The sequence below is a fragment of the Mercenaria mercenaria genome, chromosome 19, assembly GCF_021730395.1.
Source record: "Mercenaria mercenaria strain notata chromosome 19, MADL_Memer_1, whole genome shotgun sequence".
Taxonomy (NCBI): Eukaryota; Metazoa; Mollusca; class Bivalvia; order Venerida; family Veneridae; genus Mercenaria; species Mercenaria mercenaria.
Window position 1 is genome coordinate 3,616,925 of NC_069379.1, and position 27,739 is coordinate 3,644,663.

The 27,739-nt window shown below is 35.1% G+C and overlaps 1 protein-coding gene across 1 annotated transcript; it reads right to left on the reverse strand.

The window, feature by feature from the left end:
* Positions 1-4,718: 4,718 nt before the first annotated feature.
* On the reverse strand, positions 4,719-26,464 carry LOC123542994 (uncharacterized). Its single transcript, XM_053532050.1, has 4 exons — positions 26,246-26,464; positions 13,941-14,081; positions 11,221-11,339; positions 4,719-4,776 (listed from the first exon to the last, which is right to left on the reverse strand). Exons 1-4 carry the CDS (start codon positions 26,393-26,395, stop codon positions 4,719-4,721), a joined length of 468 nt encoding a protein of 155 aa, XP_053388025.1. The 5' UTR covers positions 26,396-26,464.
* Positions 26,465-27,739: the final 1,275 nt, after the last annotated feature.

Genomic DNA, 27,739 nt, shown 5'->3' on the forward strand with positions numbered 1-27,739 from the left:
TAGGAAAGTCTACAGTCAAACTGTAAAAGGACAGAACACCTAACATGCAATGTGTCTCATAAAAGTTCCCTCATAACGTCTTTTTATGAAAAGTTTTGTAATTTGTCTACAATCGGAAAGTTGTTTGTAATGACAATATTTTTTAAAGTCAGGAGAAGTGTTACCAATACTACTAAATTTTAAAACTATAGATAGTAAAACAAAGTTCAATTAAGCCTTATATGGCCTATGCAATTTTGAAAATTTTCATATTGGCTAAAATTTGAAAAACTATATATTGTTGCTACCAGAATGATTATCTACTGTAAGGAATTAAGTTTTTTATAAACAGATTTATTATTTTGTTCAACACATATCACTGAATATTGCTGAAATGCAGATTTTTAAGAAAATGGGCATTTTTGCCACATTTAGGACACATAGTAATATTTTTAGCAGAGAGCACACTCAAGGACCACAAAACTGTTTTGACCATAGGTCCAGCTTCTTTCACAATTTCAGATTTGTTTAAAAATTCTGTTAAAAACTTAAAGTTTCCCATACCAGTAATGATAAACTTATTTTCAGTTATGTCAAATATTTTCTTCTATAATTAATATATTGTAACTTTTTCGTGCAGTTTGATAAAACAATACATCTTGATGAAAGAAAACGTGTTCTTTACTCCATTTAAGAACTTAAAGATTTAAGGCCATTTTGAGGCAAAAGTGAACCTTCTCTTTTCAAAACTGTTTACACAACTTTAAAAAAAACTGTGGGGGTGTCACATCAACCTAAATTCACAAAAGTTCTTTGAATATGAACATGAAGAATCTTAACATTGCATTATTTTGCAAAACTATGTTGCTGAACACCAATTCTAACTACGTTCCTTTGAACTCAAAACGGCGAAGTGAAATAGGTTTTCTCTCCATCCACAACTTGCTGTCGTAAACCTTAATTTGTGTTATATTATCTAAACGGCCTTTCATCAGTTCCATTGTCTTTATTGCCTGATCATCAACAAGGGTCTGAAGTAGATGCAGAACAAAATAGATGTGTGAGAAAATGTGAAGCCAAAACAAGACATAAAGCCTTAGACCTACAACAACAGTTACTTTGGTCTACAAGTTACTTTAAAAAATGAAGACATGCAACCTTGCAACCTTTATCATTTTCAAGTTATATACAATAACAAAGATATTTCTTAGACTACATTAAAAAATTTATGGGTTATAAAATATGCATTGTATATAGCAATTACGAGACATAAGTACTGGGAAAAAAAATAGTAACCTACGTCATGGGTACCTGTAAGGCAAATAGCACATGGTCAGATTTTCTCGATTCGACCTTTCACCTTTGTAACAGGGTATGTAATAGTTTTGCATGTTTATATCGACCTTTGAGGAATTTGTGAACACAGCGAGCGTAGCGTGCGAGGATTTCAAATCTCCTCACAGGTCTATACACACCATCCAGACATATTCCTCTAATGACAATTGTCTTTGCTACATTCCCTATTGCTTTAAACAGCCAAGGTTAGTTGGCGTTTGTAAAACCTATGTTTTACGAATATCTCATGAAGGCCTGTAATGTTAATGATTTGTATCGTAAATTTGAATGGAATATAACAGATGTCATTAACTTTGTCTTTCCTCTTAAGGTATCGGATCTTTGATGGCAATCGGTTAGTTCCGTCGGACAATGCATTTATTGACTGCGACTCACTGTAGACATGAAGCACCTGTGATAAATTACAGACTCCGGCATGTACCGGATTCAAGCATTTTGAATGATACGTATCTTTAATGGATATATTTTTTAGCCATGGTAATACTAGCCCTAGCGTTTATTCAATATATTATACAAGTTATACACTAAATGCGTGCGGACATGCAATAATTTGCATATTTTTGCCATACGCTCCAATGATAATCATTTTCAGTCATGCAAAGGAGGCCGCTCCAGGCCTGCAATGAGTTTGAAACGTCTGTATCAAATCGACTGCCAAACAACTTTAAACTCTCTTGCAAAATGTCTTTAAAATAAGGTTTTGTGTAGTCTTGACAGTATCTAAATAACGTATTAAAACTGACTGAATTATGTTGAAAAATGGAGTTAAATCTAAACAAACAAATAAAGAAAATCTGTTGAAAATACATATTTGTATGTATCCAAACAAAGCGAAATTTTGAAATTTATTTAATCTATTATCTAATGTGACGACATGAAAATAGATACAATCTTACTTGAAGCTTATTGTTGTTCTGGGCAACAAAGGATAGTTTCCATTCGGTCCATTCGGTCGGATAGCTAATTGCATCCGGCAAACTTTGAAATATTCCCGCCGGTGCTCCAAATCCCATAAATTGCACACTGTTCAGAATGTCATCAAATCTAAAAAACAAATAAAAAATTAAAGCAAATTAAAGAAAAATATAATTTTACTTTCTGGGGGTTTAACCCTTTTTTATCCTATCTTTTACATGATAAAACCTATCGGAGGTATTGAAAGCAAGTAATCAAAATAACAACAGGCTCGGTTTGTTTACGCCCGTTCATGAGAGGAATAGCCAAGAATACCACTCATGCACCTTCAAGCACATGCCGTCACATGTATCATCAAAATTCCAATTCAGCCTTTTAGTTTTAAAGTGGGTTTAATTTATCATTTATTAAATCTGTTTGATTTATAAGAAAAAAGCCATGTGCCAACAAAGAGTCAATTTATGTAGAGGATATTTGTTTGTTTCCAGGGTGATATCGAAATATATTATCACCAATAAGGGAGACAATTCTATATTTTCTTTCAGGCTCCACCTTCGTTGTCTCCCTGATCAGTGTCGATGTATTTTGATATGTCAGTGGTAACAAACACATTTTGTTTTTATGTATGCTAATATGTGGAGATCAATTAATTTGCTGTTTATTAAATGCTTACATATTAACAAAACTGACAAAATTCGGATTTAATTAGGCTACCGTGTTCTGTGTTACATATGATGCTTCTGCTAAATGACCACTGTAATCTGCACAGTGATGTCGAATATTGGTGATTAGGCCCACGAAATCAACATGACGCCATATCGTTTATAAAAACAGAAACTGCATTTAAATATTTTGTTTAAAAATGCACAGTTCGCGGCTAAGGCGTAAAGGAAATTGTTTGTTTCCGGTATCCCGACCTACCCTAAATTTTTGGCCCGACCCTAAATGTTTTTATGGCCTTGGAGAATATTTTTTTTTCAACTTTTTAACAAAAAGATGCAAAACTGCACTTTTTATGCTATAAACATGGCCAGTGATGTTAGAAATCAACTTACTGATGCTCTAAAGGCATAACCCCCCTTATTTGTAATCATTTTTTGACTAAAAAATAATTTCAGAAAACTCTCCCTTAATATAAAAAAATTCCAAAAAAAAAATTAAAATTCCGACCTACCTACCTTAATCTTTTACATGTTACCGGATTTTTTTTAGGCCTAACAAATAGTGGCAAACGTCAATAGGCAAGTACGCATATTTATAACGTTTCGATGAATGCCTTCAGTTCGTTGAATTACTGTTTACCACACATAAGATTGGATTAAAAATCTACACGAAGAAACGTAATGAACTTAGGAATAACTGAAATGTTTATATTGTCCATAAGTATTAATCTGGCACTCATAAATCTCCGCCAATATTTTCGAGCATTTCTGTTAGTTTACTCGATATTTGTATCTTGAAAGGACCTATATTACTAAAATAACCTATAAAGTTACCTAATGACACGGTGGCCTAGTGGTAAGGTGTCTGACTTCCACGCACGTGACCACGGGTTCGAAATTACCTCAGACCATTTTTTCTTAATTCAATGTAATATAATTTGATATGACATATTTCACGATTTTCAAATGTTAATTGAATAAAAAAGTGTATTTTTATCAATAAATGAACCTTAAAATTTGATAAATTTTCCTACCTGTTGATAAAATTGGAAGAAAGTATATGGTCAGACGTGGGTCTCAAACCCACAAACCAGAGATTGGTAGCTATACGTTTTTGTTCGCACAGCTACTTTCACATGTGAAATTAAGTCAATCGAATCACTTGAAATAAAGGATTCATTAGTCCAGGCCATACACTTTTTGAGGTATGATCATCACAAACAAAAATGCACTATTTAGGCTATTTCAAGTTCCGTAACTCTGTTATTATCGCTAAAATCACAAAAAGAGTGCCAAATGTCCAAGGTCACATCATGATAAAGACTCCTGCAAAGTTTTATGAATGTCACAAGGGAAGGGCCATAAATCTGGAAATAGGGGCTGAAGGCAGACGAAAAACCGAAGGTACGCAACATGATAATAGTCAATTCACATGAGATACATTTTGAGCTAGGTGCTCCGGAAGGTGAAAATGAGCGTTTTTTGACTATTTCAGGGGCCAAACTGTTGCAATAGGGAGAAGAGTAAGACAAAAAATAACAGGTGCACAAGTTATCGTTATGATAAAGACTCATGCAAGGTTGTATTAATTAATATGAAATAATTTTGAGTTAGGCGCGTCACAAATCTTTTTTTGTCGGACGGACGGACGGACGAACAAACAAGACAAAGTCTATAAGGAAGAGGCACAAAATTAAAAGAATTATGGCAAAAATGTTTGCTAAACCAGTTTGAGACTAAATAAATAATATTTCAGATGATGATTAGAAACTATTCGCAACTATGCAGGTATGCTAAAAAAAATATTTACCTTATCACGAGCTGTAGGGGACCTCCGATACCATCGTTTAACATGAAATCTAACCTACAGAAAAAAAGAATAATTAAATGATAATGAACAAGTGTGTTGACTGGTGCAAACAACATATATATATGGTTCATACTATTTTCCAAAATCATTAGAATACAAGTTAAAGTGAGGATTGCAGGTATTGGGCCCATTATGATAATCCTAGTTAGAGTAAGGATAACAGGTAATAGACCCGTTATGACAATCCCATTTAGAGTAAGGATAACAGGTAATAGATCCGTTGTGACAATCTCAGTTCGAGTGAGGATTACAGGTAATAGACCCGTTATGACAATCCCACTTAGAGTGAGGATTACAAGTGAAGGACCCGTTATGACAATCCAGGTTAGAGTGAGGATTACAGGTAATAGACCCGTTATGACAATCCCACTTAGAGTGAGGATTACAAGTGATGGACCTGTTATGTCAATCCCAGTTAGAGTGAGGATTACAGGTGAAGAACCCGTTATGAAAATCTCAATTAGAGTGAGGATTACAGGTGATGGACCAGTTATGACAATCCCAGTTAGGGCGTGGGTTACAGGCAATGAACCCGTTATGAGAATCCCAGTTAGAGTGTAGGTCACAGGTAAAAATTAACTCTTTATGACAATCCCTGTTACATTGAGAATTACAGGTAATGGACTCGTTATGACAATCCAAGTTAGAGTAAGAATTACAGGTACTGGACTCGTGATGACAATCCCAGTTAGAGTGTGGGTTACAGGTAATGAACCCGTTATGACAATCCCAGTTAGAGTGAGGATTACAAATAATGGACACGTTATGACAATCTCAGTTAGAATGAGGATTTCAGGTAATGAACCCGTTATGACAATCCCAGGTAGAGTGAGGATTTCAGGCGATGGACCAGTTATGACAGTCCCAGTTAGAGTGTGGGTTACAGGTAATGAACCTGTTATGACAATCCAAGTTAGAATGAGAATTACAGGTAATGGACGCGTTATGACAATCTTAGTTAGAGTGAGGATTACAGGTAATAGACTCGTTATCACATTCCCAGTTAGAATTAGAATTACAGGTAATCTTCTCGTTATGACAATCCCAGGTAGAGTGTGGGCTGCATGTAATAAACCCGTTATGACAATCCCATTCAGAGTGAGGATTACAGGTAATGGACTCATTATGCCAATATCTGTTAAAATGAGGATTAAAGGTAATGAACTCGTTATGACAATCCCAGTTAGAATGAGGAGGTAATACAGACAATCCCAGTTAGAATGAGGATTACAGGTAATGGACTTGTTATGACAATCTCAGTTAGCATGAGGATTACAGGTAATGAACCCGTTATGACAATCCCAGTTAGAGTGAGAATTACAGGTAATGGACTCGTTATGACAATCCCAGTTAGAGTGAGAATTACATGTAATGAACTCGTTATGACAATCTCAGTTAGAGTGAGGACTACAGGTAATGGACTCGTTATGACAATCCCAGTTAGAGTGAGGATTACAGGTAATGGACCCGTTATGACAATCTCAGTTAGAATGAGGATTACAGGTCATGAACCCGTTATGACAATCCCAGTTAGAGTGAGGATTACAGGTGATGGATCAGTTGTGACAATCCCAGTTAGAATGTGTGTTACAGGTAATGAACCCGTTATGGCAATCCCAGTTATAGTGAGAGTTACAGGTAATAGACTCGTTATGACAATCCCAGTTAGAGTGAGAATTACAGGTAATGAACTCGTTATGACAATCTCAGTTAGAGTGAGGACTACAGGTAATGGACTCGTTATGACAATCCCAATTAGAGTGTGAATTACAGGTAATGAACTCGTTATGAAAATAACCCTTATTTGGACGAGGCAAATGAAATTTCGTGACATTTTGAACCGAAACCATGATAATTGGATAGGAAACGTTCTAACTAAGAAATTGATTGCTTACAGTAACATGTTTTGTTAAAAAATAAGAAAGTTATCTCATTTTTCTCAAAAATTGAAATATACAGCTGTCGCTATATACAAGGGAAGTAATTCAAAATGTCCATATCAGGAATCGGAAGAGCTATTCCGTCCAACATGAAAAAGATATGGAATTTTTGGACTGGCGTCCAATATGCGAAAAATATGGAGTTTGCGGATTGTAGATTTTGGATGTTACTATATATATTTTTGTTTGTTTGGGGTTTAACGCCGTTTTTAAACAGTATTTCAGTCATGTAACGGCGGGCAGTTAACCTAACCAGTATTCCTGGATTCTGTACCGATACAAACCTGTTCTCCGCAAGTAACTGCCAACTTCCCCACATGAATCAAAAGTGGAGGTCTAATGATTTCAGACACAATGTCGTTTATCAAATAGTCACGGAGAACATACGCCCCGCCCGAGGATCGAACTCGCGAGGCAGAAATCCGTAGACCAACGCTCTTACCTTCTGAGCTAAGCGGGCTGGCTGTTACTATATTTACTTAAGAAAAGGTGATACACAGTACAGTAATGGTTTCTATTGTATTGTCACGTGATGGAAAGTAAAGATTCCAATTGGTTAAAAATATATAGGTGGAAATAAAAAGGGTTATTATATACTAGTTAAGTTATTACCAGCTGTAAGAATATTTCCTATCACAGATATTTAAAGGTAATGTAATATTTTGACAAACAGATAAATTTAAACACAAAATACAATTGAAACCCAGCATCTCGAATGCCAAGCAGTCGAGCTCTTTTCTCCGAGATAACCGTAAATCAACTTGAAATGATATTTTATGCACGCTGTTTTCGGGACAAAACATGAAATTGTCTTCGAAGTTGCCTAAACTTTCAGATAAGCAAAATGGAGATCTGGATAAGTTAATTCTATGAAAACTATAGTTTAATTTCATTCAGAAATAATTGCTACGTTAATACATGATTTGAGATTTATCGGTAGATACATGTACTGGTTTTCTATACGCCAATCAATTTTCAAATGCACTTCGCCTGCAGAAAACAGAGCAAAGAAAATCAACGATTAAGAGATATTTGTGATAAACATGTGACTTTAGATCGTTTACTTAGCAGATAGTGAAGCTACCCAGGAGCTCGCAACCAAGATCCAATGGTAAAATGGAACGGGTCAATCAGTACTAAACCAAAGACAAATGGATATCAGTTCAGTGGTTAGATAAAGTACAATTAAATCAATATGAACTAGATTAGTGTGAAATCTCAAAAAAAACAAGTAAAATTCTCATTTACGTTCAAAAAGTTGAAATCCACGAATTAATATCCCCACGAAATTACCGTTTTGACCAAAACCACGAAGTTCCATGCCCATAAAATTAAATGTTTTGAGCCATGTCATGAGAAAACCAACATAGTGGCTTTGTGACCAGAATGGATCCGCACTACGTTGGTTTTCTCATGGCGCGGCTCATTTTAAAGTATACAGTTCGAAAAACTGATGCGACATTACTTGGTTTTAAAACGTTTCAAACTATTTTCATTATCTACATGTAGAAGCTAAGTTTCTTAGAAACGTACTCTAACATTTACTTTTTATGCAGTTTGATTCAAACACTGGTTTGAAATGTTTTAGGTTTAAAACAATTACTCTAACACGACCAGCAAATAACCTACATACATGTACAGCAAAATCTATCTCGGGTTATTCTGCAATAAACCACTCGTGTGCAATGACGTCATCCGATCCAGGTGCGTAGTACGGTCGTAAAAAGTAGATACACTGGTGTACTAGTATGTCGTGTTAGAATCGAAATAACAATTTTCCTAGTGTGATTTCTCGTATACATAGAATAACCCGAGTTTTTCGTTCTTATGCGAAATAATAGAGAGTTTGAGATTTCAACCTTCGCCTTCGCCTTCAACGTCTCTCATATATATTTGGGGTAAAACGTCACCGATATGCGTGTATTTTATTCATATCAGACGTTGCTACTAAAGTTTTCCATATAATATCAAGTAAGCCTAAGACTTCTCTTTATTACTATGTGAAATAAAAAGCTTACTTTCAGGATTTCTGTTTATTATGTTATTCGATTATCCATAAGTGGTTGATGCGAGACACTATCAATAAGTATAAGAATAATGAAGTTTTGTATGGCTAATGATTTTAACTAAATACATTGAATTGAACCTGGAAGTATGAAGTTATCAACTGATTTTGAGAAACTTTGAGATTTTGTTCAAACTTTAACTTCTACGGCATATTTGTGTCCCCAGGCGGTATCGATTATACTAGATGGGCCTTTTTGACGTATAAAATGAAGTTTTGAACGTCCGAAGGTGTGATATCACAAAAGTCAAAACTTCAGTCTTTTTACATCTACTCTGTCCACATACCCGGCCTCAAAGACTGAAATCTGGATGGAGGCACATGGCATGACAGTCATTTTACTTGAAAAATGAATAATAACGCGTGATTATCATTTGGTGGGATATTTTATTTTCACTTCTAATTAAAATTAATCCGTTTCTGTCGGACTCTTAATACGGCAATTGCGTTTTAATTATAAACATAAAATGGTACTAGTAAGACGGAAAATTTTTCTGAAGTATCAGACAATTTCATATCTATGATATCATGATGCGAGAAGTTTCCTGTTAGCCGTATGGGATAACTCCACTCTTTACATGCACGGACCCAGAGCCTGGCAGCGGGGCATTGTGGGTCAATCCCCACTTTGATTCTTGCATTTTACAAAGAAAATCGGTCTTGAAACTCGGTGTGACCCCCCCCCCCCCCGCCTTTAAATGGGTGACCCCTTCTTTAAGTGTGGTGTCCCTCTAACCAAAATTCCTGGATCTGCACATGCTTTACTTATGAAATAGTATATTCAAACAAATACGTGTATATGCCCACATGTTATTTTGTGCAACAATTTTCGTCTCCACCTAACATTTCTTGACTGTTTCGCTAGACAATTGGTGACTTGGCACGATTATATTGTGCTGTCTGAGAGTCATAGAGTGTCATGATGCCAAAACGTATGATATCACGAGCGTATCTTACATTTGTTTCAAATCGCTTGTTCAATGTATTCATAAATTGTGTATATTGGCTCATGTTATCAACATACTCTTTTAAAAGGTTAGATTTTCATCAGGTACATTGTTTATGAGAGGCTACAAGTGAAACGCGTCTTTTAAGGAATTCAATGTACAAAGTACCAATTCAAAGTGAAAAAAAAAACCTTTAAGAAAAACTATGAAGTACTAGTCAACAGCACGACGGATGAATCTGTCCTTTATATTTTATGGGAATGCCTTTTGTGTTTCTTTATCGCATATATTTAACTTAACTTCAAAGTATATCGAGAAATGCATTTGTAATAGTTTGTGCCCCATGTTTTTGTTTAAAAAATATTAACTGTATTATCTTTCAAGAACACCATCAACAATAGAATACGTTGATATGATTATTAGCTCGACTTTTCGAAGAAAAAGTAGAGCTATTGCACTCGCCCCGGTGTTGGCGTAGGCGTCGGCGTTGGTTGAAGTTTTTGATAAAAGTCAAATATCTCTGTTACTATCAAAGCTATTGACTTGAAACTTAAAATGGTTATTTACTATCAAAGTCTACACCAGGAGAAACAATCCCCATAACTCTGATTTGAATTTTGACAGAATTATGCCCCTTTTTAACTTAGAATATTTTGTTAAATTTTTTGATAAAGTCAAATATCTCTGTTTTTATTAAAGCTTTTGACTTGAAACTCAAAATAGTTATTTACTATCAAAGTCTACACCAGGAGACACATTTCCCATAACTCTGGTTTGAATTTTGACAGAGTTATGTCCCTTTCTAACTTTTTTTTTTAATTGGCAAAGCTCTAATTCAGTAAAGCACTGAGAAAAAGCGAGCGCGTTGTCTTACGGACAGCTCTTGTCATGTTTATTTCCTCTCATGTATGATTTACAATCGTACATTGTATACTGACATCATTTTACATAAAACCTAAATGTTCGGAGCAACACCAACGAGTTTTTACATTGTTCACATTGTTTCGTGTTTTATCGTAATCGCACTAATATCCATGCGATGATTATATTAATTGAAATGTTTTTATCTAATTTTCTTTTTTAAAACCACTTGTAAAAGTCCTGCACTTTCGGGCAATTGATATCAAAATGCACGAAAAAAAAAAACGATCATAATTACGGATAAATTGAACGGGCGGATTAAATGAAGTAAGGTTCATTCTAAAGTTTGAAATCTTAAGGAATTTTAATCGAACTTCAACTTCATACGTTAACTTCGCAAGAGACGTTGAAGGGGAAGGCGAGGGTTGAAATCTCAAACTCTCTAATATATCAAGAAGGCCGTACGCATAAGAACTCAAAACTCGGGTTATTCTACGATAAACCACGTTTGGGAACTTGTTATTTCTAAAATAATCCGAGATAATAATTTCTTTTCAGTATAATTAATGCTTTGTCAATTTATTTGAAAACGTATTGAACAACAGGGAAAGTGTTATAGTTTTACTTGTTGTTCGAGTCCTCTATCGTCCCTGTGATATGGAAATCAATTCTTGCTCCTTTGCTGAAGATACCGGGGATAATCGTAGCAGTCCAGGCTTCATTTGATGGAACTGAAAGTGCAGCCTGAAATTAAATAGATTTTATCAAAACCCTTCAAATATTTATAAGCATTTACTGACTGACTTAAAGTGATAAGCCTGCCTTATCTTATACATAATTTATTTTATGTCGGTTGTGAAGCAAGTTCTGCAAGTTACAGAGAAGATAAGCCAGTTTCCCTTTTAATGCGGAGCGTAAATCATGGGAACTACTGGTACCACTTTTGACGTCTTTGATATGACGCGGCCGTGGATCGAACGCACGACCTCCCACACTTTAAATCACTAGGCTATCGAGGCCTGCCTTCTTTTTATATGACAAAGGATGATGTTAAATTTAAATCCATATTACGGACGCTATATGTTTCTAATACGTTAATTTTCTTCACAAATCTGAAAGGATCCGATTTCATAAGTTTGATTGCGTTTCCAATGCAATGGAACAAACCTCCTTTTATATACGTGTATGGTGAGCCGGTGGTCTAGTGGTAACATGTTTGACTGACAATCCAGAAGTCCGGGTTCGAATCCCGGGGCAGGCACTGGAAATTTCTGAGATGCTCTTGATTGTCTCCCACCTAACCAAGAGGCCTGTATTGGATTTTCTCAGGAAAGATTGCTTCGCGTGTATCGGTGCTATAGATGTTTTTACACAAGTTATTGGTTGCTATGCTTATCAGCGGATGTTTTGATTTTAACGCGCATGCACTCATAGGCTATAAGCATATGTGTTATGTTTTATGCTGAATAAACTTTTGTATTGTACTTTACGTGTGGCAAAAGAAATCTCAACCATATGAAAATCTACTACATAAAATTATCATTTTATTACAATTGTTTTGCCATTATAAAGATAATTTCTGTCAAGTAATTTGTTATACGGTATACTTTGATTAACATGATTAAAGACATGTATGTTTAATAAACATATCTTACCTGAAAAGGCTACTTTATTCTTATTTTCGTCAGAAAAGAGCAAGCATTTCCAGTCTTTTACACACATCATAAAAATATATAATTTGTTCTTTACATTTAAAATTTTTATATTTTTTCATTATATCTATTTTTCCCACAATTTCAAAAAGTTATTATATATATTTTTCTCCGCCTTGAATGACATCTACATACTTTGGGGTCGCGGCTCCATGTCACTGAAGTTGCTGTTTTAAGTGATATACCGGAAATCATTGTGTAACTATTATACAAATGGCATGATAAAGCATAGGTCACCTGGGTAATCAAGACCGTAACTTAATTTCGAGAGTGTCCTCTAATTAGAGCGGATCATAAAAGTTACTGAAGCAAATAAGGTGGCTTTGATGTGATACCGGTATACATTAATGCCTTCGGTCATCAATGCCATTAAAAGAACGCACACGGATTAATATATCACGTGGCGGAGCTGTTTTGTGAATCAAAAAGTAAACATTTCACGTATTATCTAGTATTTTAAAATCTATAAGAATATACTTTGGAACTTTAATGGACATTTCCTTTTAAAACGATAAAAGTGTAGTAACAAAATTCTAAATTCGTAAGATATTAATCAAATCAAGGACTATAACTACACACTGAAAGAAAATACCTGATATAAATCTTTATTTCTTATGTTTACATGCTGGATCTTTTTCATATCGAAAATATATCGCGACAGAAGTCATTATCCGTGATAAACTTGAATTCCGCAAAGAATACAACAGATAAAGAATAAGTGTAGAACACCTCTCCCCACTACCCGCCCCCTCTTTATTAAATCTGACCGCTGCATTCACCATTCGAACCACTTTGATATTGTCAAATAAAAAACTTTCAAATTCGCAGAAACAATAGAAATAAAAAATAACAATTTTAAGATGATTTTTTTTATTTTTGAATACTGAATAAATTGATCCCCATTAGAAAATAATTGGATACAAAACAAAAGGCTGAACTTTGTTAACTGAAAATTTTATTTTCAATTTCGACTTTTAATAATACTTCAAGTATCATGTAAGCTAATTGCGACACGTGGTAATTTATGTTAGATCACGTTAGGAAATAAAACAAAATCTTTGTTATTACTTTATTAATTCATGGAAAATATCAACTTTTCATTTTTCTGATAATGCGCATTAGTTAAAGCTGTGGGTTTGCAAAGATCTACATATATTTCCCTTTGTCTTTCGGTGGATGTGTACTATAAAACAAACTCATTATTGACCGAATGGATTAAAATACAATATAACTCTAACGTAATTTATATTGTGCAGTCATGTCTTTTTGCCCTACGTAGGGTGCGCATGCGCAAAAATTCTTTCCCGTTGCCAAAGAAGTAGCTCTCTGTAAAAGGTCTATACACCGGACACGTTGAAGAACCGGGATGTCTATTCGAAAAGAGCTATGCTAAGTTAACGGGACAGGCCATAACTAATAAGGATCTGTTCTGGGAACTTTATCTCCCACTGGTCAGATTATTCTGTGTCTGTACCAGAAGAGGATGACTTCCGCGACCTGTGTGGCTGCGTTTGCTATTATATATAAAGCGACTTTGAACGTGTTTATCATGAAAAGGGCACTATATAAATCTGGTATAATAACAATAACAATAAAAATAAATATTCCTGTCCTCAAAGTATAAAAATAGTACCGGCGGATTAAATGTTAGGTCCATGTTCATTTTCGTCATATATCCATACCCATTTTCAATGGTTTGGTTCCGACCCCAAGAATGGGACAAGCCCTCGCAAACACCTGTCTTTTCAGATGTACGTACGCCAACATACTCAGTCTGTAAATAAATGTTTAATTTAGTGCAGATGTACTAATTTATGCTGAGTGAGGTAAAGGTAAAAGGTTATGATAAGCTTTTTCTAAAGCCGCATATAATCAACACATAACACGAGCGTCAAAACTTTTGTGCGACAGACTAGGTATCCAGTAACAGATACTAGCCAGCGCTTATTTTACCTCCTGGTACTACCTTTTCAATGCCAGGCAACGCAGCTACCAATATCATTTTTCACGTCTTGGTATGACGCGGCCGGGAATCGAACACCACATGTCCGGCACTCAAAGCGGACACTCTACCGCCCAGCCAGCATTCTATATCGGCTCGATATCAAACCGACGTCGTTGTCTATAACGGACCGATATCGGCTTCAATATCGGCTGCAAATAGGAATGATGTAGGCCCGACGTCGGCAGACGATATCGGACCAACATCATAATGACATCGGTCCGACATTAGCAAACGACATTTGGCCGACATTAAAATGATATCCGCCCGATATTGGCAGATCATATCGTTGTCGCGAAATAGTGTGACACGCAGTGCTTCATCAAAGTTTTCTTCAATTATACACTCTATAAATTCTCAGAGTAATTTACTTGAGAACAGATATGTCTCGCATCATGTGTATGATGGTTATTTGATTTTATTGATATAACATTTTTCACAACTATATACTAGATGTTTTATACAGTTACGTTAGTTTTCTGTACATTCTTAACACTATTAAAATTGTTCAATTAGAATTTTAAACATATTTATTTTTTCATTTTTTTGTAAATATAAATATTTCTATTTCTATTTCGGCGGCATTCTACCTAAAATAAAAATGCATCTTAATTATAACCTCCCTTTATTACAATAAAATTTTGATAAATACCGTCTACAAATTTTGTTTGGAATCTAGTTTGATTAATTCTGGTATACATCATATTTGCTTAATAAATTAGCACACATAAACAATTAGATTACTTTTCACGTTTATCAATAATATTTTGAAAAATATATCTGTATTAGAGAATCCAATATCGGCCCGATATCAATCCGACTTACGAAATAGTTACACTTATTGATGTAGATCTACCGATTTCAATATTTTGCGGCAGTTCAACGGTCCGATCTCGGCGATATATGATCATTTTGTGTCGATTCGCCGTAAAACCTAACTCACTAACTCACAACGGCCCGACGTCGGCCCTACATCGGCACATTTTGCCGACATTCCGACTTTATACCTATATCGGGCCGATATAGTCATGCTGGCTGGGCACTAAGGTATTGAGGCGGGAGATATAATAAATATCACCCACCGCATACGATTCACTGTGGGTAATATAGCTTGCTGATCTATAGTACGTATCATTGTTAGCTTATTTCGTAAAAAGGGATGTAGATGTGCTTTGTTCTCTTTTTTTTTTGGTGCTTTTAATACACTGTCGCCTAATGAGGCAGACGTGTTTTCTTTGCTCTTGAATCTTACTACATGTATAATAACTAATAATTATTATTGTTGAGATTGTGCTGAAAATTGGATATAATAGATATGAATGTACTTTGCATCCGTGTGTGCTTCTATGTTGCTTCTGTGATTCAGTGGATTGCATTCAGTGAATTTTTTAATACTTTTCTTCATGAATTTACATCAGACATTATCTTATCGTTCACCTGTAAAGTATACCTACACTAGAGATCAATTGCTGGATATTGGATCTACGGTATCGAACAATAGCGGATCCTACGGCTTATAGGATTATAAACTTACATAATTTATCCTGTAAAAAGAAAACGCATAGAAGTAAACGAGGTTGTAAGAGTAAAGGAATTGGTGTCAACTTAAAAAAAAATATATACCCTAAGAAATGCAATCAGTACAAAAATACACGTGAACATTTATCTAGCATTACTCTGAACTGTAGATCTGTTGTGAATAAAAATGATTGTGCTGGCATATACCTCGGGGATGAGAAAATAAATTTTGCTTTTTTGACTGAAACTTGGTACTCGGACGAGAAACCGCATCAACTGGATACTTCTAAATGGATATAAATTAAGCGTAACTAATAGAAAAAATAAAAAAGGTGGTGGTGTTGCGATCACTTGTAGAAACACGATCAATATGCGAAGGTTAACTCACGGCATTGTTCGAAGCTTTGAATATGGTATTTTAAAACTCGTCTTAAAAAAATTGTCTATACACGTAGTGGGCGTGTATAGACCCCCGGCATTATCGACTGGCAACCAGTTCGTTGCTGATCTTTTTTGATTTCATCGAAAATATTTTACCACATTATGACAATTTACTTATAATGGGTGATTTCAACTTGCACACAAACGATGACAACTGTTCTTTTACAAACTTCAAGGACACCCTAGTAGCAAAGGGTCTGGAACAACACGTTGATTTCAGTACTCATACAGGAGGACATAACTTGGATCTAGTCATAACTGAGTCACTAAAATGGTGTTCATGTAGAAAAATGTGAACATGGACCATTTTTATCTGATCACTGTGCTGTTAAGGTTCTCTAAGATGTTAAAAAAGACTATACCTAAGCATATCTGACAAGGTACCAGTCTATCTCAGTAAACAAAGGTTTCTATATACCAAAATGATTTTTAGGATCTGTAGATTACAGAACTGCATGATGCAGTTGCATGATATGTGGTAGATAACTGATATTCAAGATGGCGTCCAAAATGGCCGCCGAAAATTGTTAAATTTCTGTATATGGAGCCTTATGGATATACAGCGGTGCTAAATTGTATACATCTTATTGAAATACACTAAAATGTATGTTATGTTGTCAAGAGGATAATAAAAGGGTTATTTTTATGAAACATTTCTAATATCCAAAATGGCGTTCAAGATAGCTGCCAAATTGAGTAAGATTTGTATTTCAAGACTTCGTGGACAAACTGGCAATGTTATAATTCCTTTAACAAATAATCAATACTGTATTTTGGAAATGCATTTACACATTTCACTCTCTAGATTACAGAATTGCTTGATGCAGTTGCATCATGTATGGTAGGTAACTGATATTAAAAATGGCATCCAAAATGGCCGCCAAAAATTGTTAAATTTCTGTATATGGAGACTTATGTCTATACAGGAGTGCTAAATTGTATATATGTTATTGAAATGCACAAAAATGTATGTTGTGTTGTCAAGACGATTATAAAAGGTAATTTTTTATGGAACATTACAAATATCCAAATTGGTGTTCATGATAGCTATCTATCTATTTATGGTTACTGCCTCACACCTCTAGTGAGTATTATGGGCAGGGTGCACACCGGGTATTAGTGAAGAATAAAAGTTAATACTGGAAGAAGTCTTCCAGACATAGTGAAACTATGAGACATAGCATGATTGTTAAAATGTTAAAAACGTAATAGATCTAGAGTAAAAGAAGGTTACATTTGTAAAAACAACTGCTATATTTAATACTGGAAAAGGGCCACTGCCTGCTTGAAGGATTCAAGATCAGACAGAGTCGCAATACGCGGGGGTAACCTGTTCCATAGGACTGTGGTGTGAGGGAAGAAGGAGAACTTAAAGAAGTCCGTTTTGAGATGAATTTGGCGGTCTGGTGAACCTGGTTGGGGCTTCTTTGTAAGTTGATAGCGGGATGGCTACAAGATGGTGATAAATCTTGTAGAACATGACCAGTTTGGAGCCTAGACGTCTCTTCTCAAGTGTGCTCCAACCTTAGGTGTTCTGTAGGTCCGTTACGCTAGCTACTGTATCGCGAGTGATCGTTTGTAACCCATCTGACTGTGTGTCGCTGGACTATTTCCAGTTTATGTATGTTAACCTGTGTGTGTGTGGGGGGGGGGGGACCATACAGATGAGGCGAATTCTAACTGTGGTCTGACCAGTGTTTTGTATGATAGTGCTTAGACGTTTTCGTGTTTTGTTTTGATGTTGCGTTTAAGGAAACCTAGTGTTCTGTTTGCATTTGTTGTTATTCTGTTGATATGTGTGTTCCAGTTGAGGTCGTGGCTGATGTCAACACCAAGGTATTTTGCGTCCTTAACTGGGGACAGTGTTTGACCATGTAGTTTATAGGAGAACTGGGTGGGCTTTCTGCTACGTGTGATGTGAAGGACCTGGCACTTGCTGAGGTTAAATTCCATGTCCCACATATTCCCCAAGTTTCTAAGTTTAGAAGATCATTTTGTAACCTTTGGCAATCTGTGAGGTACACAGCTGTGTCGTCTGCAAATAGCCGTACCCGGGAGGTGACTGTATCAGGGAGATCGTTAATGTACAGTAGGAAGAGCAGGGGCCTTAAGACAGAGCACCGGGGACACGATGTGTTTGCGGACACCATGTTCTTGGAGTTTGAATAATAATTTAAGGTGGTTGGCCTTGTCGAAGGCTTTACTGAAGTCTAGTAGGATAAGGCCGGTTTGTTTGCCAGAGGAAAGATTCCTTGATATTTCATCAACAAGTTCTATTAGCTGGGTCTCATAGGACCGTTTTTCCCGGAACCCTTGTTGCAGCTCATATAGAATGTTCTGTTTTGAGAAGTGTGTGGATAGGCTAGAAGCAATAATATGTTCTAAGAATTTGCATAGAACACACGCTAGAGATATGGGCCTATAGTTTGAGGGGTCACTAGTATCACCTTTTTTAAACTGTGCGGCAACATTTGCCTTCCTCCATTCCGATAGGAGTTGACCAATATTTAGGGATCTTTGAAAAATCAGTAATACTATGTCATGGATCTCATATCAAAGCTCCTTCAGGACAATGGACTTACTCAAATCTGGGCCAGCAGCCTTATCCACCTTTTATCCAGGTTTTGGATAAGTTTCAGGATACCTCTGTGGTCAAAGACAATATCAGCCATAGTTGGGTATTTGGTTTTTCAAAAGGCATTCTTACATAGTTGGGTCAGTGAGAGTGCAGAAACTCCGGAAAGAATAGACTGGAACTGTTTATTTAGGATGTTTGCTTAACCAATGCATTCCGAGTTAATTTTACCAGTTGTCTGTTTGATGTCAAGAATATTATTGATGTATTTTTCATAACATAACATAATTTTTTTTGATGAGGTGTTTGATAGTTTTGAATTGCCTATAATACTGATTTTGACCTATGTGCAACTTGACCTTTCGATATTGAATAAGATTTTTGTTTCAAGACAACAATGTTATAATTCCTTTTATATCAAATAATCAGGATTGTCCTATGGAAATGCATTTACACATTGCACTCTTTGTCAACGCAAATTGGGTGTATTTCATAACAGATAAAGCAACTTGGGAGATGATAGACTCAACTGTTACATTCAACAGTTCACAGTTTTGTTCTATCTTTACTCAATCGTCCGTCTCTAACCATTATGAATATGTGTTTATCACTGACATTAATGTATATGTAAAACATTTACATGACACACACTGATTGAAGTTGGTATCTATATCTAATCTGTTACTATTGCTTCGCTAATAGACTCGATAAGCAGACCTTACAAAAGCATAGCAAAAAGGAAAATAAAAATAAAACATGTGACTGAGTTTTCTAATGCAAAAGTGAAATGTGCAACATGCCTGACACATTTAACTAAAGCGGATCTCTATCATACATAATCTTTAGACTCTTTGATTAAAATGGAACAGAAATATAACAGTGTAGGGAGACTTAACAGCTGCCAGTAAGCACCTTTGAAAATATTCTCTTCGTTGCATACTTGGTTTGGTCAAGTCTGTTTTGTACTTCAAGGTCACATGATTAGACATTGCAGATATTAATATAATCAAGAAACAATTGAGACAATATAAAAGTTATGTTTAATTTCTGTCTTGAAACATACCCTGTTGAACGTAAAAACATATGAACTGCTGCGCCCTGGCCTGATATGATTTTACAAAACTGCAGAAAGAATTCAACTTGTCAAAACAATAAGATGTCAGCAAAAGAAAAGAAGATGCAGAAGAATAGGCTTATATGAAGCATTATTGAATAAGAACTTCCTAACGATTGGTTATGTTGAACTTCATCATACTCTCCACCATAGTTGATCTCCTCAACAAGTTTGTCCTGATATCTGAGCGATACATGTGAAGCCGTGAGACTCACATCTTGAGCAAATTACCAGAGTGATTCTTAGATTTTACAAATTACCTCTAGACATTTTAAGCAATTTGGGTTTTCAGTTCCAAAAATAGTGATCAAAAGCTACTATAGAACTACTCATTGACAAATACATAAAAATGGAATCAAGCCCTCCTACACCGTTTGGATATTTATACAATGTTTCTATATAAATGTACTAGTTTCTAGAGTTATAAGAGTTGCATATGACTTGCATGTGAACAAGTTATGACTCTTTGATTCAGTTCAAAATCTACACATGGACAGTACATCTTAAAAGAAGATTGTCCTTACAAGAAATTATTTATGCACCTTATACATTATAGTTGTTTTCTTTCTTTGATTTTTTCATGACATAAATGGTAACAAGGGAAATAACTATGCCAAATACACGGATAAATAACCAGCTGGGAAAGTAAATGTATGTTGTGTACCATAAATCAAAAAAAGTGTAAGAAGTATTAAAAGGGACCACCTATAGTTAATTTATGAATACATACAGAGCAAAACCGTTTGGAAACCCTTATAAAATGTACTATATCTGTTTGTTTTTGGCCTGAACTTCCTTAATTATAGTATCATTTGTTTCTTTTCTCTATATTACTGCATTTTTCTTATTTATATCTTACTATATCAGTATCAGCTTAATAACACAATATATGCTATTAATTTACACGGAAAAGTAAATAAATGTAAACCTATCTATTTTGGCGGCCATCTTGGACGCCATCTTGAATATCGGTAATCTACCACAGAAATTGCAACTGCATCAAGCAGTTCTATAATTTACAGTTCCTTTCGAACATTTTGGTATACGAAAACCTTTGTTTACAGATGTAGACCGGTTGCCTCCTTCAGGAAGCATTATATTGCCTACCATTTGCACTATTATATTACTAGTAGGAGCGTGTCATTTAGAAACTCAAAACATTTGAATGAATCAGAATTTTCCAGCGACATAAGTGCAATAAACTTTGATTACAGAATACAGGCAAGTTTGTGAAAGAGTTCGAATCAGAAATAGAGGATGTCCGGAATAAGCACGCTCCCCTAAAAGAAAAAAAGCTGTAATTCAGAGAGCACTTAAACCGTGGTTATATAAAAAAATTGCAACATCGAAAGCCACAGGTTAGAACGTCCGAGCTTACATGAAGGCCTTATGGTAAAACAGATAAGTTCGAGTCAAACAAGTAAGAAATGAATACAATTTTGAAATCAAATGTCGAAAGACAAGAAACACATTCAGTTACAAGATAGAGAACGCAAAAGGTGATTCCAAGATTCTGTATGGATTGGTATCAAAACAAACTGATACCAAATCTGAAAACCCACTGCCTCAAGGAAAGTCAAATAATTCGTTGGTCGAAAAATTGGCTTAATTTTTGATGGCAAAAATCCCCAAAAAATACGTCAATCCCTAAGTGAATACCAAAACTTTGAACCTCAAGTAAATTTAAACAAATTTACTGAACTGACTCAGGATGAAGTGAAAAATCTCATCAATGAATTGAATACTACGTCTTCAGAGTTAGATCTTTTGCCAGTACGTATTCTGAAATCACATGTAGATGAACTTTTCTCTAGTATCACTAAGTTGGTAAATCTGTCATTACAACAAGGTGTTTTCCCTGTGAAATGCAAGCAAGTAGTTGTTGGCTAAAAAGCAGGTCTTGAAGTAGAGCTTTCCAATTATCGTCCTGTGAGTAATGTATCATTTCTATCAAAACTTATTGAGAAAGCTGTTCTTCGCAGATTAAACAAATATTTAAATCAAAATAGTCTTTTGCCTAAGAACCAGTCTGCATATAGGAAATTCCACTCCTGTGAGTCTGCGCTACTTCGGTTGGTCAGTGATCTTCTAAGTGGTATGGAGAAAAAGGAAGTCACGGCCCTTATTGCGATTGACTTAAAGACACTGATTCTGGTATGCCTGGTATGTGGCTTATGGAGATGATAAGGTCTGCGTATTGGCGATAAGGGCCAATACACAAGTCGGGACCATTGATAGACTTGCTTCTATTTATTATAATAAGCTACTGTATAGCTACTGTACAGTAAATAAATTGCAGGTGATATTTCTCACCTTTATAGCAAATCAGTTCTCACCTTTATTACGAGTTTAGACAGTTTGATTGAATTAGGGCTAAATAAAGAAAGTGATAAGATACAACAGTGTTTTTATCATATTTTTAATGAAGTAAGTTTTTAACAATTACATCTCATTATTGCTGTTTTTTATTATCAAAAATATAAAAAATGCATTCAGGCATATAGCTTTTAGAAGTAATAAATTATTGTGTATTTTGAACTATGATATATCTTTATTGCTGGATTTTATTATACATAAAAGAAAGTTAACATTATTTAGACAACACAAGAGGAATTAAGCATTTTTAATATATAACATCCTATATACCTTCTTTATCTATTAAAAATGCAACTGAACACTTCTTTAATTTCTAATAAAATCCAGCAATTATCTTTTTTTTCGTTTTTATTTTGTTACTTTTGATAAAAAGATCATAATCACTGAATAAACAAACTTGTAATTTCTCTTATTAAGTTTTGAATAATTATTTTATAGTGAGAAATGCTTTGCTAGAAGAGTTATAATTTAATTGGCCAGGACATTACTCAACATGACTGAGCAATCAAAATTAGTATCTTATCAATTAAAATAATTTTGTGTACATGCTGAAAAAAGACTAAAAAAACAACAGCATTTCAATTAATAAAATGCAAAACACAGGAAATAACCAATTTACCTGTAGGCAATAAAATTTATGATTCTCTGACAATAATTAGGCTACATGTCAAGTCTACAGGGGTTTTATGGACCCTTATCAGACTGGACCAGACAGGATCTTGTATATTGGGGATTAAAAGGTCTGGTATTTGGAGGGGGGGGTCACTTATATAGGAGATTTTCTTTGCCTTTAAATGCGGCATTTGAGACTGTGGATCACGACATTCTTCTAGAATTCCTAAAAGCACGATATTGCGTCTGTGATACAGCCCTTCAATGAGTAGACTCCTTTTTAAGGCCTCGTACTTGTAAGATTAATATCAACAAAGTATATACATCTGACCGCCATCTTGAAATCAGTGTGCTCCAGGACAGTTGCCATGCGTTTTAGGTTCTTAAGGATTGCATTTTTTATGTATATACAAGAGCATGTTTGTGTTTTACATTACATGCCTTCTGCTGCCTTTACGTATGTCAGGGTTCCATTTGGCGGGGACAACTTTCATTTACACTGTCTTGTGATTTTGGAACATGGTGGGGGTAAAAGTGAGGTTAGGTACACCATAAACAAGTTTAAACTCCCCAGTGGTGGTTTTGCCACTGACCGTTCCAAGGCGATGTTCCACTGTGTTCCTGTATTTGTTTGTTTTGTCCTTGTGTGTGTGTGTGTGTATGTGTGTGTATATGTGTGTATGTGTGTGGTTTGATCGTGTGCGCCTTTGGAGAGGCTGCGTTTTTAGAACGTGGCTTTCCCTGTTGGATATTCTTCCTTGTTTGTGGTCCGTGGCTGTATCTCACCTATGCTCTTTTGATGTCATTCTAAAATCCATTTCAGTCTACGCTTTTGCTGATGACCATATAGCAAATAAAATTATTCGTCCTACATCTGCTTCCATAGAATCAGAAGCCGTCGAAGACCTTGAAAGGTGCGCAGTTATAATCAATGACTGGATGAATAGAAACAAACTGAAAATGAACACTTCAAAAACTGAATTTATTACGTTTGGTAGCAGACCTCAATTGAACAAATGTTTTACAAATTCCTTTAACATTGCTGGTGATGATGTAAAACGTGAAAGCACTATTAGATATCTCGGTGCATTTCTTGACGAAACCTTGAACTTTAAAGATCATGTTTATCGCAAATGTCTTACAGTCATGTTGAATTATCTACGAATTAAGAACATCCGGAAATATTTAACAAAAGCAGCTACTGGAATTTTAGATTTGACTCTAGTTATTTCACATCTAAATTTTTGCAATGTCATACTGTATGGTGTAGCTAACTGTGAGATGCGTAAGGTGCAACGTATTCAAACATGTGCGAAAAACTCATCCTTAACAGGAGGAAATTTGACAGTTCTAAACAAGCTTTTTATCACTTACATTGGTTGCTAATGAAAGCAAGAATTGAGTACAAGATACTTTCTTTCATGTGTAGCTGTCACACTGACAGAGCACCTTTGTATTTAACTGAATTGCTTACAGAGTATATTCATAGTAAACAAGGTTTGAGATCGTCTGAAAATTCTGAATGTCGTTATGTTGTTCCATTCAATAAATGCAAAACATTCGATGATAGAAGTTTCTGAACTATTTGTCCAAAACTTTGGAATGAACTGCCGTTAGAACTACGCAAAAGTAAATCAATTGACACATTCAAAAAAAGTTAAGACACTTTATTTCAGAGATTTTGCGGCATTGTTAAATTTTTTTTGATAACTGCTTTTTTATGCGAAAACAGCAGGTGATAGTTCTTAGATTTTTATAAAAAGGGTTTAGTTTTCAACATTTATATTTCCAAGGTTTGTTTAATTAAACGCACTTGTTGGTAAGGGTCTATGGGTAGAGTAGTGTGTAGCATTTCATTCTTAAATAATACATGATGGCACCATTAACCGGGGTGTTGAACCCCTATATGCAGCTCGTCTTGGAGTACCATGTGATGCTTTAAGCACTGGTCTTCGTAATAGGGGTAAAATGAGGGAGGGGTGGGGTCATGACTGTTTGTTACAATAAGGCTGTTATTGTTATTATTGTCATTATTAATATTGTTCTAATAATAGTTATTATTATTACGTACAACGCCATTGAACATCTCAAAATAGACGTTGAAGCAAATTATTCAGTTTTAGTTTTATTCAGTTTCTTAGTTTACTTCTCGATTCAAATAATGTTAATAGAAGAGGAATTTAGAACGTTAGGCTGCAAATAGTATGATGAAATGGAACTTTATGCTCTGTGCTTCTTTCAAACGTCACAATACGTCTGACGTTATTTTCGTTTACACACATCATTTTCCCGCCAGCGTTAAGGTACTTCTGCACGTTTTGAAGCTGATTTTAAGACATTATTTTGAATTATTTAACTTGTCAGATGTTTTAATACCATATTTTAACTTTAGAAAGATAGAGACTGCTACAATTGAATAAATTTATTCACAGGTTGCCTTTAATTCATAAACTGATTTTCATTTCCGTACGCCGAATCCAGGTTTTATTCTGCTTTTCCGGATAAATGACGTTACGCCATCACTTCCGGTTTATCAAACGTGCAGAACTACCTTAAGATTAAAATTTGTGGCAAATGCATATTTCAAATTAGCCTGGTTCCCGGCGTATGAAGCAGTTAAAGGGCAGGTAATCCAGACTAATTTCAAACTAGGTAAGTAGGTGTTTATTTGTTCGTGAGAAAGGAATATATCTCGACTTGAAGTGAGACAATTGTCACATTTCTCTCTCACTTCAAGATGAGATATATTTCATATTGAATTTCGCGAACAAACAAACCATTGCATTTACTCGTATATTTCTATTATTTATATATTTTAACGATACCAGCTATAATATACATGACTAAGTAGTTGTAGTCTATATGTGCAGTTCAATATGTATTTTATGACCAGATCAAAGACAGTGCACTTCTGTTATTAATTGAATGTATTAATACACAACATATAGTATCCTAAACAGCCCAATATACTTTCATAAATCTGTATTTTTGGAAACCATTCCGTAGTTGAAGAATGAAACAGCTGACAATACGAAGCGTGTATTTCAGGTAAGCATTGATTAAGGCATCGGTCGCTCAATGTGGAGATAGTAGGCTGGAACCCAACGGAGTCATGACCACATCTTCATCAGTACTATTTTTCCAGGAGACGGACTTGCAAGTGAAGTAGTATGAACTAACCCGTGCAAAGTATTTTAATGTATCGATTATATGCTCGGAGGATGCAAACCTATTTTAATAACATATAATATAAATATATACTGCATATATATGCAAGAATGCGATATAAAATTATCTTACGTGACTCAGATTCTCCTCTGCGCATTTCCTTAACTGAGGGTGTTTACGAAGCACACGAAAATGTCCAACACTTTTTCCAATACTGGATGTTAGTAAAACCATATCTGAGAGAAAGATGAAAACAATCACGAAACCGAATTCTGAATCCATAACTTTATTTTGTGACTCGACGGTACTGATACTAGAATCAGACTACAAGAAACGCTGTGATCACGTGAGGAAAACGATACTGAAACATCAGCTCCCATCTACAACTACTTAGTTTTCCAGCAAATACACGCGTAGACGATATCTTAAAAGTCAAATATTCTTTTAAGTAGTCAAAATATCTTAATAATTGATACCATAGATCACAAACTAACCTCAGCTTATAATACATGTTTGACAAAGGTAAAATATCAATTTCTGTTTGTAGTGTTTCTCTAGCAAGTAACCGTATCTTCACCATACTCGTAACTAGATTCCCATTGTGATTTGACGCAGTAAGTCATACGTAAGATTCTAAACTCCGCTTAATCATATTAGAACTCATCATAAGTTGAAAATAAACTCTTGTCACAAGAAAAAGATTTATTCGTTCAAATATTGTAGTATACAATGTGTGCCAAGCCAAATCAATTAGATCTAATTAATATTATGCTAGGAAGTAAATTTTCATGATTTGATCATATAACTACGGTGGAATGTTTAGGAAATGCATATTTTTTAGATTAAGTTATGTCGTGCGCACGACGTCTTATGAAAATGTTTCACTGATAACTCCAATATATCTACAATTAGCATAAAATAAAATATTTGCTGCTCTGCAACATATTGCAATTAGTGATAATTTGTTTTGTTCGTTGTGTGTAAAGAGAGGATCATTGTCCTACTCTCACAGGTAAAGTTAGATATTGACAAGCAAACAAAAGGAAGTAACATATGCTGATAAAATATTCAGACAAACAATCGATACAAGAAAATTATAATTTTAGCTCGCCTGAACACAGTACTATTGAGATCGCCATGTCTACATCCTATCTTTTGTGATCGTCCATTCAGGTAGTTTTGCACGTTTGATAACCGGAAATAATGACGTAACATTAATTTCCGGAAACGAAAAATAAGCCTGGATTCGGCGAAAGGAAATGAAAATTATTTTATGAACTAGAGCTGCTTTTGAGAAAAGCGCATGTTTCCCACAACTGGCTAATCATCTGAATATAATGTATCTGAGTCAACCATGCACAAGTCAAGTATCACTGGCATCTGTGTACAGAGTGATTTTCGGTAATTCAAGGGCCATAATTTTGAATTGCCTAGACCGATTTGGCTAATTGTCCGAGGCCGAGGACTTACTGACAAACAAACACATTTTGTTTAAGTTTGGTGAAGATCAGATGAGAAATGTTCGACTTAGGATGCGGACAAGTGTTACAGAGCGATTTTCTGTAATTCAAACGCCATAATTCTGAAGTACCTAGGCCGATTTGGGTAATTATCGAACTTGGCCGA